The 15,926-nt window shown below is 32.8% G+C and overlaps 1 protein-coding gene across 1 annotated transcript; it reads right to left on the bottom strand.

Moving 5' to 3' along the window:
* Positions 1 to 10,087: 10,087 nt before the first annotated feature.
* On the bottom strand, positions 10,088 to 13,073 carry LOC110726839 (probable pectate lyase 18). Its single transcript, XM_021906367.1, has 4 exons — positions 12,842 to 13,073; positions 11,700 to 12,446; positions 10,943 to 11,081; positions 10,088 to 10,727 (listed from the first exon to the last, which is right to left on the bottom strand). The coding sequence occupies exons 1-4, from the start codon at positions 12,955 to 12,957 to the stop codon at positions 10,506 to 10,508; spliced, it is 1,224 nt and encodes a 407-aa protein (XP_021762059.1). The 5' UTR covers positions 12,958 to 13,073; the 3' UTR covers positions 10,088 to 10,505.
* Positions 13,074 to 15,926: the final 2,853 nt, after the last annotated feature.

Raw genomic sequence — 15,926 nt, 5'->3', positions numbered from 1 at the left:
CTCTAACTTTTGTGGAAAATTTGCAAATTGCAGCCATTTAATTTTTTTTTTTGCAAATTGCAGCCCAAAAGTTCGTATAAATTGTAAATTGCAGCCCTTAGGTTAAGGTTTACATGTTGAAAATAAAATCTTCGATTAAGGTTTTAGGGGTCATTTTAGCCCTTAAGGGCCCGAATTGAGCTCGGAATTAGCAAAACAATAACGTAAGAGTCTCATATTTACAGTTTCCACAAATCGATACATTTTTGTTACGCAAAACGAGATACTTGCGTTATTTTTTTGCTAATTCCGAGCTCAGTTTGGACTCCTAAGGACTAAAATGACCCCTAAAACCTTAATCAAAGATTTTTCAACTTGTAAATTGATGAAAATGTTAAATCGGGCTGCAATTTACAATTTATATGAACTTATGGGCTGCAATTTGCAATTTTATTTTTAAATGGCTGCAATTTGCAAAATACGAACTTTAAATGGCTGCAATTTGCAAATTTTCCAACTTTTGTCTATAATTTTACTTTTCACTTGTATTAATGTATTTCATCCACTTTCTCCTCCTAAATCTTAAATCGTGAAAAAACACAAACATGAACTATATCATGGGACGGAGTGAGTACGGTGTATTAATTAATGGTGAAATTTATATGTTAGTCGCCCTGTGTAGCAAGTCAAATAGGGGCCTAGCTAACTTTGTCAAACACGTGTATGTGGAAGCTAAGGTAATTTTATGTGCTACTCAGTATGTATGAAATTGATTTATTTCCTGTTTTTACTTTTTATATAAATAAATATATATACTTCGTATATGCTAGGGTTTATTATTATTTCGAAGAGGATGGGGTGGGGTGGTTGGGCGGTGGTGCGTGGTGGTATTGGACATTTGGACGGTGGTTGGGCGGCTGCCATTGTTTATAAAATGGATGGGAAAGTGCTTTCTACATTAAATTTTTAATTATGATTTTCATGTTGAAGCTAGATCCTGGAAAGCTACCTTTAGTTCAGGGTGTGGATTAGTCAAGGTTTTAGAATATTAGATGCTAAAATATATTTTATTTTTGATCGTAATTCTGGTTGACGATCCATCACATAAGTTATTATGCTACGTAATTAATGACATTAAATAAGAAATAATATTGAACTATTTTAAATAACAGATTCTTCTCACCAAAAAAAAAAAATTAATTCAATATATAAATACTTGTATAAAATGTACATTATTTACTTGTTTTGTTTAGTCAAGTACTCAAGTTTGCATGCATTCTTAAATTTTATTTTCCTACAAATAAAATAAGGAAAATGTTATATATATAGCTTAGGGCTACATATAAGCATTAAATTTACACTAGAAAATCGTAAAAATTTAGGAAATCAAAAAATTATAAACACTAATTACACTGATTTGCCATTGTGAATTCCTAATTTTATATCATTTTCAAGAATATATTTAATGCTTATATATATCCCTGGGCTATATATAGCATTACCCATAAAATAAATAGCATATCTTAAAGTATTAAATTTCAGTGATAGTTAAATGGGGTTGGGTAGCATTTATTAATCAATGAGATTATGAGGAAAAACAAATTGAATTACGAATCTTTGGAATGCTCAAAAGAGTAATTTATAAGTTTAGTCATCATCCTTTCTCTAATGTGGGAACAACAATATCACTTATTAATGGACTTGTCATCTCATGAGATCTCATAATCACAAAGTAATACATGATCAAAATTGATTAATAATTAAAATTTCAGCATAATTACGCTGAAAAAATGACTACTAGACTCAACCCCATTTGAACCAACCCAAACTTAAATGACCATTCATTAGAATATGACCTAAATCGAATATACTTTAACCAAGCGATTTATTTGCCACCCGCTTTGAGTCATTGACAATTTGACATGAAACATTTGATGAACTCTTCGTCTAGTCTTGGGCTTCAGTCAAGTAGTCAACTACTTGATTTAAGCTTCAGACAAAACCCATTTTTGTATATGATGTTGCACTTCACTAATGGGCCAACAGAACCTGGATAAAGAAGATCTTATGGATTGTGTATCACTAATGAGCCTATACAACCTGGATATATAAAGAATATATAATGGGTTGTGTATCAGTTCTATGTCCAACAGATGGGCTGACATTTGCCGACAAAAAAGACATCCAATTCCGCCTAAAGCGCCCGGTCCATCAGGCTAATTTTTTTTTTTTTTTTTTTTTTTTTTTTACAAAGGATACAAATAGATTACATATTTAGGCCTTGTTTGGTTGTACTCTTGTAATGGAGAAATACAAATTCATGGCAAATGAATTTATGAGTTTTTTTTTTTTTTTTTTTTTTTTTTACGAGTAGTTGTTTAGTTAACACTTACGTGGGAAGTTGAAATTACTCGGGAAACAGAATTTCCCACAAAACATAGAAATTTAATTACTCCATTGTACCTTGGTCAATCAAATTTTCCATGTTTATTTTTGCATAAAATTACATTCTTACCATCTAAGTTTGGAAAAGGTGGGATGAAATCACATTCTCACCCTCTAAAATTGGGAAATGTTCTTATAATATATGAGAATTACATTGTGTTAACCAAACAAATCAAAGGAAATATATTCCAGACCAGAAAACCTCATCCGGCGCATGAAATCTGTTGGAATGGTCGATTTTCCTACGAACACTATTCCGACGAAACTTTTCGACGAAATTCCGTCGGAAACACAATTTCCGACGGAAAACAGGATGTTTCCGACGGAATTTTTCCGCCGGAATTAAGCTGTTTTCTAGTAGTGGAGGTTGGGTGTCACTAGCAGGGTTGGGGGAGGTTGGGGGTGTCCGCCGGTGCAAGGAAAGGGGTTTCTGCCAATCTAGTTGTGGCCGGTGCCGGGGGTTAGGGTGGTCGGGCTGGGCTGGTGGTGGGGGAGGGTTAGGGATGTGGTATTTTTAAGTTGGTGGAAATGACTTTTTAAAAAAAAAAAATTATTTTTTTTAAATGTGAAAGAATAAAATAAAAATAAACTAACTAGTTAAATATTTTAATTACAATTTATTATTAATGTTATAATTAGCTTAGTATAAAAAATTCAGGTTACCAATAATAATAAGAATTTTTACAATTTACCACTGAGAAAATAAAAAAGTATAGTGTTACCAAAAAGTATCTCCCTTTCTTTTTTGGCTATATATCTATAATAATAGTGCATGCAAGGTGAAAGATCAATGAGATCACTTGTGCATCAGAGTATTATTGGTTACATTATTTATTTTATGGCAAAATGCAAATTATTTGAACCTCAGCAAGCTAATCATTACTCATATAGTTACATAATTGAATCATGGGAGTAACTATATTTTATGGCAAAATGCAAATAAATCTATTATTAGTAATCACTTGAATTATAATCATATTAGCCTAAATCAAATTATTAGTTATCTTTAGGCGTGATTTAAAATACAAATATACTTTAAACCTGAAAAAGGGCGTAATCAAACAAATCAAACAGTAACAATAATATCATAAATAATCAAGCAACATATAAGAGGAATTAGACAAATTAATAAATTATGTATAAATTATTCGTATATTAACAAATTACGTAAAACTTTATATATATCTTGACACAACAATCATCATCATTATAAGACCCTCAAAACATAATATAGAAATCATAAAGACATCTTAACATGATAGTATTTTATTAGTTGGCAAAAGATAGAATTAAGTTAAGCTGTGATATTAGCTTAATATTCTTGACATATTATTATTTTACACATAGAAATCAAACAGAAAATCAAGTTATAATTACGTTAATACATATGAGACTAATATATTTTATTGTATGTTTTAAAAAAAAAAGAGTTTAATAAGAACCTGATTTGTTCATTAGAATTTCTAGCTTATCAATTATAGCTCTCAGCAAATCAGTTGGAATTATAGACTCACCAACATATATGATGTCAGCAATTGTCTCAACTCCAGTCAGAAATGGTTTGTGTTGACAATATCTAATTTTAAACTTTTTAATCAATCAATTCCTGAAATAAATTTTTAAACTAGAATATCAAGATAACTTGAACATCATCATATGATTCTCACAGACAATTTTAATTTATTTATTAAAAAAGAAAAATTCCATAAAATCCATGAAAACGAAGATAAATTAAGCGAAATTCGTATCGAAAAGTATTGCATTAAGAAAGAAATACAAGTTACACTACATTAACTAAAAAAAAATCTCGAAATGGATAATTCCTGTAAGAAATTATTATACAATCTATAAGAAAATAATAAATTCATGTATAAAAGTTACACTACATTAACTAAAAAAGAAATTTGCTAGACCCTTCCATATGAAATATGGTAATGGATCTGCAACAGTAGCAATCTGTCTTCAAGTTTACTGCTAAGTTGGAAATCCTACAATGCAGTAGAGTCGAGGTAGAGGGATACAGAGACTCTGGTTCTTGTTGTATAAAGACACGATCTATTTATTTATTACACAAATCTGAGCTATTTAATTTATACTGGTACCGAAACTTGCACCTGTGATGACAGCTTAAAAAGCTATGGGTAATAGCAAAGTTACGAGCTATATGGAATTAATCGAGTTAAGTTAATAGCAGGGCAGGACATGGTGAAATATTTGTTGCATGTATATTAATTAATAGGTCTGTAGTAAATTAAGCAAGACATGCATTATTGTTGACAATTGGATGATTCTATAACTAGTTTTGTGCCCCGTGCGATGCGCAGGTTGTTTCTTGAAGATAAAATTTTAATCTATATGTCAAAATTTTAATTTATCATTGATACAAAATTAGTTAAGAATTGATGTGCTTTTATGACGATTTGCTATATTTAATCGAAAATTTTTAACAAAATTATAATTCAATTTGTACCTCTGAAATATTGGTATTTTATTGAAAATAAAACTCTAAACTAACAATTTTATCCTAAAATTATATCCAAATAGAATTTTAAATTAACTTTTTAATCGTCTATTTAAATCTATCCAACGTGGCACGACACTTGGCGAAAAGTTAAAATGTCAAGTATCAATGCCTCGTGACCTGGCTAAAAGTTTATATATATATATCCAGAAGAGGAACAAGTCCAAGAAAGAAACAGAAACGAAAGAACAAAAAAGCAAAATAACAGCTAAAACCTAAAAAACGCCCCTATGGAGGAACTAAGCGAGGGAAAGATATTCCCCTAGCATCCTCGCTTATAATACTACCAAGACCAAACGGAATATAATTAAAAATGACTAAATCTGTGTCTAACAAGACACCGCGGTTGGCCAACCAATCCGCCGCGCGATTCCCTTCTCTATAAATTTGAGTAACCTTGACTTCCCAATTAGCATCCCTTAGCTTCGAAAGGCAGTGATTTATATCATGAATATTCGCACCACTACCTGCTTCTCCATTGCGCATGAGATGAACACAAGCTAAGTTGTCTAGTTGAATTTCTAGATGAGAAATCTGGAGGTTTTTAGCAAGATCCAGACCCCTAGCAAGTGCTAGAATCTCAGCACGAAAAGCATTACAATGCCCGAAATTAGCAGCAAAAGCCGAAATGAACCGACCCTCGTTATCTCTAATTATTCCACCCCGCCTGCAGGACCAGGACTCCCCTTAGCAGCCCCATCACAGTTGAGAACATACCATCCCATAGAAGGAGAACGCCATGATATGTCACTTTGTTGGTTTTGAGCTGTACTCAAATTGTCACCCAGGATTTGCTTCATATTGCTGCGACGAGTTTCATCAAATCTTATGTGCAATAATGCATTAATATCAAGAGGGAGGTCTTCCTTCCTATAAAAAACATAGCTATTCTTCCACCTCCATAGCCACCAAACAGTGATACCAAACTTCATATCCCAATCATCAATTTCCCCAACGAAGGAATTTTTCATATTTTTTGTAATCCAATCTTTCAATGTACCACGAAAGAACTGAAATTGTTGGGTGGGATTGAGCAATTTTTTCCATAAAATCTTGGCTATTGGGCAATCACGAAGGATGTGCATCGTACACTCCTCAGGGTGATCACAAATATAGCACTTTGGATTCTCTTCCAAATTATGCTTGTATCTATTCAAGTTCCCCATCACTCTGTCATGACAGGCCAACCATAAGAAGGCATGGATTCTCTGTTGTACCGGAGCATGCCATACCAAATCCCAACATTCCTCATCAAAAACATCGGTCTCATGTCGCATTATACTCATGGCAGACTTAATTGAAAATTTACCTTTGGAATTTCCTTTCCAATAGATTAAATCACCAATATTCGGGTCTTGTCTAACCTCATGGTTTCTGATCAATTTGAGAACATCTTGGTTAAGGTACGGAGCAAAAACAGTCCATTTCCAACCGCATCCTTCCTCCCACATCTCTTGTACTATCGCACCCAACATTTCCTCAGGGATCGGTTGAGAAGCAATATCACTAAGGGTTAAGTTTATCTTTATATATTAGTTATATGATTGACACAATAAATGAACCAATATAAATTATATGGTAAATCGAGAGATGGGCTGACATTTGCGGACTAAAAAGACATCCATTTCCGCCTAAAGCGACCGGTCCATCAGGCTAATTGAATTAGGCTTTATCTTTTATGGTATTTTTGTATTGTCGTTTGCCAAATCATTCCGTCAATTTAGGCAATGTTCTTTTAAGTTGCTGTGGTCTGCTATGCTCTGCTAAAATCTACTCAGTTCTACTGTGCTTTAATAATTTGTTGACATCTGCTTTGCTGAAATCAACTCTGCTGAAGTTAATCTGTTTTGCTTTGTTCAGAAGCTCAAAAGAATAATGACTTAGTTATGACTTATGAGTCTTATGACTTATTTATAAATTTTCTAGGTAGGATCGTAGAAAGGCAAAGCATATTATTGGATCAAAGATTTTTACATTAATTAGTTTAATTCTTGTACATACTAGCTCGATTCAAGTAAGGTGGTCATTTTTAAGGATTATGCCCCGTCATTTATAACGGGTAGGTACGCAAAAATGCATAATCCAATTGGAATTTTTCAGAGATTACTAGTTTAGGGGAGCATTAATATATATTGGCTCAATTGGTTATTGGTAGGGATTATACACTGTCTTCTTTTATGAACCAAATGTTATGTAAACCGTCATTTTTTATCAGAACGAAATGTAAGTAGCTAAATGTGTTATATATCAACATTTTGAAATTATACCTCCTAAATAATACTTATAATAATGTCACTATATATTAAAACATGCAATTAGAATGTGCTAAAATCAGAGATTATAATAGTAATCTCTAGAAGCTACTGGTAGTAGACTATTAGGTAAGAACCCTAAAATTTTCTCTGTTCTCTCTCTTCAAACAACCTAGCCCCCACATTAAAACCTAGGGGCTAAAATCGATGGTAAGCCCCAAATTCTTCTTTAACCTAATGTTTATAGCTAATAAAGATCACCATCAGTATGGTGATAATAGTCAGTCCCTCCATGTAGGGTTTAGTATTGTTGTTTGTTTGTTTTTAGTGTGTGCAGGGATACAAATTTGGAAGATTCGTCTCGTTAATTTGTGGAATTGCGGGTCTGTTGCTATAGGGGTGCAGATTTAGAAGATTCGTCTTGCAAATTTGCAGATCTTGATGACCAATCAAGTTTTATCATCACTTTTGCGACTATATATCAATGGAGCTCCGTCAAGAACGATGCAAAGAAATCAAAAATTATTCAGGAGCACTTCAGAAGCGATGCCATTAGTTTAAGGGTGATTAATTCTTGTATTGAGAATTTAGATCTCTTAAGGGATGATTGTAAGTGCCAAAAGGCTATTGGTCATATGAAAACCCTAATGACTTCTCATTAATCTCATAGATTCAAAAAGTAAAAACAAAGTTAAGTTTTGACTGTGAAAATACTCCGTAAAAGAAATGCTTGGGCCTTACGTGAATAAATAACAATATAACATGATGATGATGATGTGATGATGAGATGAAAAAAAAAAGAAGGGTCCAAAACTTGTGATTCCATGAATTACGGGTAAAATTGGTAAGTTTGACACAATGACTAGGTTGCTCTTAAACATGTGATTTTCTTCGATGTAAGTGCGCATGTCCCCATGTTTTGCTCGATTGGACCAAAATTCAAACCTTGATACAGTTTGTAGTTCGTACATAGTCTTTTAGGATAAATTTTGTACCAAGTAATGGAGTATATGTGTAAATGTATAATGTGTAGCCATTTGATTGCATGTAAAATTGTAATTGTAGGGTCACAGGCTGTGTACATAATATTTTATATTTCCCGTTTTTGAATAATTAATACAATTAAAAATAAAATACATGCCCATACCTGAATTTGATTGAAATTATTCATACATACGGAGTATTAGTGAAAATTATGTAGTAAAAAAAGTTAATATTATGAAATTTTACATTAATTCATATCTAATAACCTTTTTGCATGATAATAATTGGTTATTTTGTGTCAATTATTCAAGAATGAAGGAGTAAATAAAATGTAAGATAATCCAAATTAAAATCGTCAGTTCGGATTGGCGATTCAGGTTGAAAGTAGTTTAGTTGAAACAAATTTATTTTGTTGCCAAACCCATCTGAGTTAGTTTTGTGCAATTTCAAATTAGTCCAGGCCCTAATAATATCGATTCCAGTTAAATCGGGCTAAACTGAGAATAAAAGTTAAGTTAAATCAAGTCAATATTAATACATACCAAGTATTTGTTTTGCAAAGCGTCAAGGACACATAGAACTTAATTCTTGTAGACATTTATTATTAACTACTCCATTATATTTTTACTCAGTGCCTGTCCAATTTAGCTTAATTTCATTTTAGTTCAGTTCAGCTCCAATCAGTTTAGCTCTTAATTTCGTTTTCACATAAAATATTCATTTTAGCTCTATTCAGTTTAGTTCAGCTCCAATCAGTTCAATTCAGCTCAGTTCACTTTAGTAAATATAAACAGGCACCTAATTTACAAGGAGGATAGAAAATTAGGGAGCTGGCTAATATTTTGAAAGTTGAAGTGGATTAGTGGATGGTCAATATCATGGGAAAGAAGGGAATGGTCAAAATAATGGAAAAGAGGTGGAGGGTATGTTAGTTGGAAAAAACAGTTACATCAAAAGAAGATAGGCCAGGAAGCATGTGCTACGTCTCCTCCCTTTTGTCATCATCATATTACTAACCTAATTTTGCCACTCTTGGTTACTTTCAATTAATGCCTTTATTTTAAGGTCTTACCTCCTCCACCGTGGCATACGTGGAGTGCCATATTTTATTTATTTACCCATTAATATATTTTTTTTATAATATTATTGGAAATTATACTTAAAATTTGAAATAATATCCTATCTACATCATTGTCTTGAATTACATAGAGGAGTATCAAATTTGCATGTTAGACTCGTAAAATTTGATATACCTTTAACTTATGAAATTAAACTCTACCATCACTAGATCAAGCCTTATCCCTTTTGTATATAGTGAGAAGATGCAAGAGGAGAAGAAACTTAAAGTTGAGAATTTGAGATCCAACTTACAAAATGCTATCACACATAAGGAATAGTAAAAAGTAAGGATATCAACTCTTCAACTCAAATCTTGCCACATTACCTCAATTTGATTTGTGATCATTGATAGACATTAAAAAGTATATTCCATAGGTGGGTGTAAAAGTGACCATATATAATTATTGTATAAAGGTAACACTATTTGCATTCTTACATTCTCTAATTGAGGGCACATGTTAGTGTTGGTTATTGGTTATCTGTCCTTCTCATTTCCCTCCTTTTTGCCTGCAAGAAACTTAAGAAGTGGACTCCATACTCCAAGCTTTAAATAGCTTAATTTGCCGACCAATGTAGCACAAAAGCTCAAATGCTCAATAGTTAATTATACATAACTCTTGGATTGTACAAAAATTTGTACCTCACAATCATAAGAACCATTAAAATTGCTAATCCAGGCCATGTATCTATGTAAAATAACACCACACTCGTCTTTCATATCGTTATTTTTGCATCTTTCGAGGACAAATAACACAACATGGATAGCAAGAGAGGAAGAATAAAGAAGTAACTAAAAAAGAGTGTAGTATCATTAATTTATATATCAACACATCTGCACTTGTAACTCTAACCTTACAATTCAAATGATTGGTTTAGAGTAACAGGCCGAGGTTGTAATTTTCTTGGGTCAACCCAATTACAAAAAAAAAAGGGTGAAAAAAAAGAAATAACAATCAAACTGATAACAATGCAGTCAAAAGAAAACAACAAAAATAAAAAGAAGAGAGGAGACAAAGATAAAAAGTCAAAAGTAAAAAAAAAAAAAAGGGGAATTCCAGGAAAAACTGTGGATTTTTTTAATGGTTTTTCCCTTAGATTATAATTAATCCCTCTCTCTTCATTAAGAATTTTCCTATGAATAATTAATCTTGAACCCGATTGAGTTAAGATAATTTGCTGCTGTTAATTAAAGCTGTTATTATAGATCAGCAGCGAGAACCTTTCCTGCAGCTAAGTGCACCAGCATTAGAAGTAATTGAGCCAACAAGGGTTGATGGCCTAGCTCCCAAACTTGAGGCCCTTGCATAGCTTGCTGAAGCACCAGCACCCGACGGCGTAAAAAATGCACCATTAAGCATAAGGTCACCTTCTGACCTCCAATTCCAGTTCTTCCATTCACTCTCTGGGGCATCCTCGTGTTTAGTCACCTAAAAAAATATGATACGTTCATTTAGTCACTTTTAACAATATAAAACGTGTAACACGTCTAACATGAATCTATATGAATATCTCACACAAGAGGCCGACTGCCTAATATAATACCGTGAAAATGCATCTCATGGGGCATACTCTAACACCCACAGGACTTTTATCGATTTTTAGATAACAAAATGTGGGTACGAAAATGTTACGAAAACGTTACCTCTTTGCTGAATCTTCTATCAGGAGCTAAAAATCTGTTGCCTTGACTATTGATGGTAGGATTAGCACTCCCACCTATGGCATACATTTCCCAATGGGTGTAGTCATTGTTTACCACATGGAAGTATCCATGTCTACATCTGCAATTGTTGTGGAATCAAAATCAGCCCCACTTTTTGACATTACTAGCGTTACATTTTGATACAGCATAGGAAAGTTTAAAAGAGCAAAAAATTAAACCAGAAATCACACTTATTTTTATGTATGTCACAATACTCAATAGTCAAGACTCACCTGACCTCTATCAAAGTACGAACACTTCACTAATTTAGTTAAAACAGTTCTATCTTTTTCATTTTTTCAGTATTTGCAGCTTTTTATTTTTTTTATTTTTTTTATTTATTTTTTATTTTTTATATCTCATTGGAAATGGCTAAAAAGAAATTGATCTTAACAAATTTCGAAAATTGAGAAGTTTCCACATTTTTAGAAAAGAAAATTATTTATATTCCAAATATTAGAAAAGAAGATGTGTTTCAACTAGATGATTTTTTTTAAAAATATTACAAAAAAAAATAAAGTCTACATTTAACATTTTATACAATAAATCCCCTGTTCAAGCATTATTAATATAGTATTACCAACAATTATTGCATAAAATGAACCAAATCTTGGTCTTTAAAAGTATGATGATATTGATAATATAAACAAGCATTAATTAGCAAAAATCACGGAGTGATAAATATTTTAGAAATTACCTTGGCATCCTCTGAACAAGACCTTCACCAAAATGGTTAAAAGCAATGGTGGCTTGCATATTCTTATCAGCAGTGTAAGAATCACTATGTCCTAACAGCATAACCTTATCATGGTGAGTCATGTAATTGTTAGAAATGGTGATGGCAGTAGAACCCATGATAGCATCAACCAATCCATCCATACAATTAGACAATGAACAATGATCAACCCAAACATGGCTAGCACCAAAGAGAGACACCCCGTCGCCATCCGAAATCGTCCTCCATCCATAATGATGAGGGTTACTCCGCACCATAGCATTGCCACCTTGCTTACAATCATGTATGTTGATGCCATGAATGATGATGTTGGTAACATATTGTATGGTAATGCAAGGTCCACCAGCAATGTGAACACTAGCTCCTCTGCCATCAATAGTCTTGAAGGAATTCATGATCAACTCTTCTTTTAATCTGATTACCATGTCTCTTTGGAATATGATCCATAATGGTTCATCTTGGACCACAGCGTACCTAAGGGTGCCTGGTTTGGGGTTAACAGGGTCATCATCACCCGAGTCGGTGACCACGTAAATGCGCCCGTTTTTGCCTCCAATGGCATTCTTTCCAAACCCAATTGCGCAATCAGCTAGCCTTTGGCGGTTCTCATGCCAGTTTGGATCACATCTCCAGCAATCATCAATGGGGTTGCCTGTTCCACATGAGAGGTAGCCCAAGTTTCTCCTAGCAATGGACTCATTGATACTCCTGCATAAACAGGGGAGAATATGTAACACATTATTAGTTATATAAAAACAAACTAAAAGCAAAAGCTCAATTGCTCAACCACCTTAGAGTCCAAATAAAATGTTGTATTTAATAAGGACTCAACACAAAAGCCTCAAATTCCATGACTCAATTCTCTAAAAATGACCTGGGAGGCACGGCATACTATAATGTGACACATTTTGTTACTTCTTCCTAAAAAAAGTTGTTATGTAGCAATGTGACAATTAATTTTGGACAAATGTAGTAGATTGTAAACTAATCTGACAAAAAACACGGACCCATTGTTTAAAAATTCCCCAAACTCTTGGAGCTCGAATTAATTAAACAATGCAAGAAATCATTTAGAAGAAGTGGAGCCATTAGAATGCACCTACCTATGTACTTCATGTACAACAAGTTCAGGGTCAGGGACAACAGCTGGTGAAGAAAGAACAAAGGTAGGAGCTAACAAAGCAAAGAAGAGGAAAAATGGCATTGCATATCTTGCCATTTTAGAGCTTCACTTTCTCTCTCAATCTCAATTTTGTGCAATTTGTGTGGGGGAAGAGAGAGAAAGGGAGGGAAGAAGTTTGAAGTGTGTGTCTGTTAATTTTTGGATGATAAAAATGGGTGGGAGGGGCAGATTATAAAGAGGTAAAAAGCCGGGTTAAATGGCGTGATTAAACTATAAATTAAGTGGGACCTACCTTTTTAATTAGGGTATTAAGTGGGTCCCTCACTGTGCTTCGTGATTACTGGTTTTACGGGATACCCTACTGGTAGTTTTTGGTCGTTAGTGAAAAAAACACCCTACATACATACACATTCATACCGTTTCAAAAACAAGCTAAGATTAGTAGTTTAGCTGAACATAGAGCATCTTCCAATCTCTGAGATAGGGATTCAATTTCCACTAGTCCTTTGGGAGAGAGGATCCTTTATCCTTCTGCTCGTTCTATCTTAATAAGCTGAGGAAGTCTTGCCTCACTCCCAAAGTGTTACAAAAATACTAAATCGAACTGGAATCATGTTGACTTGTGAGAAATCCTGATTTGATACACTTTATCTTATCTACCTTTCAGCTATCTTTAATATCAGCTAATTGATAATCTTTTTTAGAAAACAGCTAATTGATCATTTAAGATACCAAACAGGTTTCTTAGAAAAATAAATAAACAAAATCATACACAATTTCAAAAACATTTTCATTGGCCTTTCTCATCTACTTTTCATAGTTTTCTTTCTAATATATTTTTTGTCAAAGATAATCACGCATGTGGTACCAATATTATTAGCAAACACTATAGAATAATTAAAAGTATTGCATGGTCTAGTATGGGCCTAAACAATAAACATGGGAGGTTGTGGGTTTTAACACAAATAATAGCAAATTTGCAGTTGATGATGTCTAATGTCTGTTAGGCGTACTTATTAGCTGAAAATGATGCATTTTCTATCTAGTTTTTACCTACATTTAACAAGATTTCTATAAAAATTGGTCCCTCAATTTCAAGGTAAAAGGTCATTATATTGAAATAACTATAACAATGCTATACTAAAAGAGAACAAACATAAACAAAATGGACTTGCATGCTTTTACCAAATCTGTAACTTGAAATTACGTAAAAGAAAAGGCAGGGCACTAACAAAAGGATTTGGGAAAATGCATGCAAGGGACTCCTACCAACGGCGAGGTTTAAGAGATTGATCTGTAATTTGTCCTACAAAAAAAAAAAAAGTCAAAAAAACCAGTGAAAACATACTCTAATGTGACAATTAAATTTGAAATGATATAGTGAAAATTGCTCTTGTTAAAAAAATAAAAATAAATAATAATAGTAATAATAATTATCAAACAAAAATTAGTCAAATGATATATATGAGCTTCCATAATTGACTCACCTTGTAATTGGATCATTTATAATGGCAAATTAGCCTGCCTTGAAAAGAAAAACTAAAAAAATAAAGAAAAGTTTGTCAAATATGGAAAATAGGAAGCTGATACTACTTGAACATTTGCAACTAGCTTTCTTTGAGTGAGCTCAAAGAAATTTTGGCACCATCATAGCTAAAATCAAGTAAGGAAATTAGGACAGACAGTTCAGATTGTCATGCAAGAAAATGCCAAGCAGGAAGCAGTCTTCTCATTACTCATGAGACTAAAGTTCATATTGATCTCTAATCTTAATAATTTAGGTTTTAAAAGTTCCTTTTTCATTTTTATCAAACCAAATTATTTACAAGTAGTTGTCTTTTCTTTTTGGTTGCAAGCTAAATCATATCACCCGGTATACTAATTTATAGATAACTTATATTACGTTCACTCACCCATCACTAATAAGAACTTATATAAATTTCATTTAAATTATTTTAGTTTTAAATTGAAATTAGTAACCCTTATTTGTCTTGAATTGAACTTATCTATTTGACTTCTAATTCTAACATGAATCTTAAACAATCTATTCTAAAATAAGTGGAAATAAAATGAACAAAAAAGGGTCATAGATAACAACATAACTTCCGGAGTCCGGAAAAAAATCTCCCACACACAAAAAAAAAGGAATTATGGAGGAAAATGGATGTCTCATTTATGTTCAATCAGGAAAAGACTTCAACAAGAAACAGGGCACTACAGAGCCAAAAGTACAAAAGAAACTTATAAAATTCCAGATTAGTGCTTAATCTTTTAAGATTATCTTCCCCAATAATTTTAATAACTACCTCACTATTGGAGATACTTCAAATGCTCATAATTTACTAGGACTCCATTAGGAAAAGTGTATTTGCTAAACTAGTTAGACAAACAGGGGTGAAATGTCATTAATATGAATAATACCCTTAATTAGTAAGCTGTACTTAGACTTGAATTAAGGGCACTACTGAATTATTCGAGTGTATCGACGTTTCTCCCTCAATCTGTTAATTTTCCAGTTAGGGAATAATACAGACTCGAGTACATTAGATATGGTGTTAATTCAATTAAACAACAAAACATGAACAAAAATCACACATTAATGAGTACTTAAGAAGAAAGGTAGGTATCACATGGCAAGATCATACAACCGAATTTGTAGATAAGTTATGAAATTAATTAGCTGAATCAAAGGGCCCTAGTTGTTATCTTTGACAATGAATAAATCAGTACATTATGTCTAATAATTTGCACTGAAGAACCAAAATCCTGTATACCCCAGATTAACAAATTAATCAACTGGGGAAAATATAAGGTCCCATGTAAAAAGAATGCACTTACCAAGCACTCAGTAAAGAAGCATAGATTTTAGGGCCCAATTTAGATTTCCAAAGCTTATTTCAATAATTTTAGAGTTGTTTTCTGATACCTTCTTCAGATATGTGAGAGCCTGAAATCTGTTACCACAATCACAGAATGCTTCTAAAAATGGTTGAATTTAGATAAAATCAGATAAGTGAAGAGAATTTTCCTAGCCATATAGAGATCATTTCACATATGCATGTTTT

The sequence above is a fragment of the Chenopodium quinoa genome, unplaced genomic scaffold (assembly GCF_001683475.1).
Source record: "Chenopodium quinoa cultivar QQ74 unplaced genomic scaffold, ASM168347v1, whole genome shotgun sequence".
In the NCBI taxonomy this organism is placed as follows: domain Eukaryota; kingdom Viridiplantae; phylum Streptophyta; class Magnoliopsida; order Caryophyllales; family Amaranthaceae; genus Chenopodium; species Chenopodium quinoa.
Note: the sequence above shows the minus strand (reverse complement) of the source record. Positions and strands in the feature narration are given on the sequence as shown.

Excerpts from the sequence above, each read along its gene's own strand:
- LOC110726839 (XM_021906367.1), bottom strand. The coding sequence starts at position 12,957 with ATGGCAAGATATGCAATGCCATTTTTCCTCTTCTTTGCTTTGTTAGCT. Across the intron at positions 12,447-12,841 it reads GTTGTACATGAAGTACATAG|GAGTATCAATGAGTCCATTG; the intron begins GTAGGTGCATTC and ends CTGTTTATGCAG. Across the intron at positions 10,728-10,942 it reads ATAGAAGATTCAGCAAAGAG|GTGACTAAACACGAGGATGC; the intron begins GTAACGTTTTCG and ends ATATTTTTTTAG.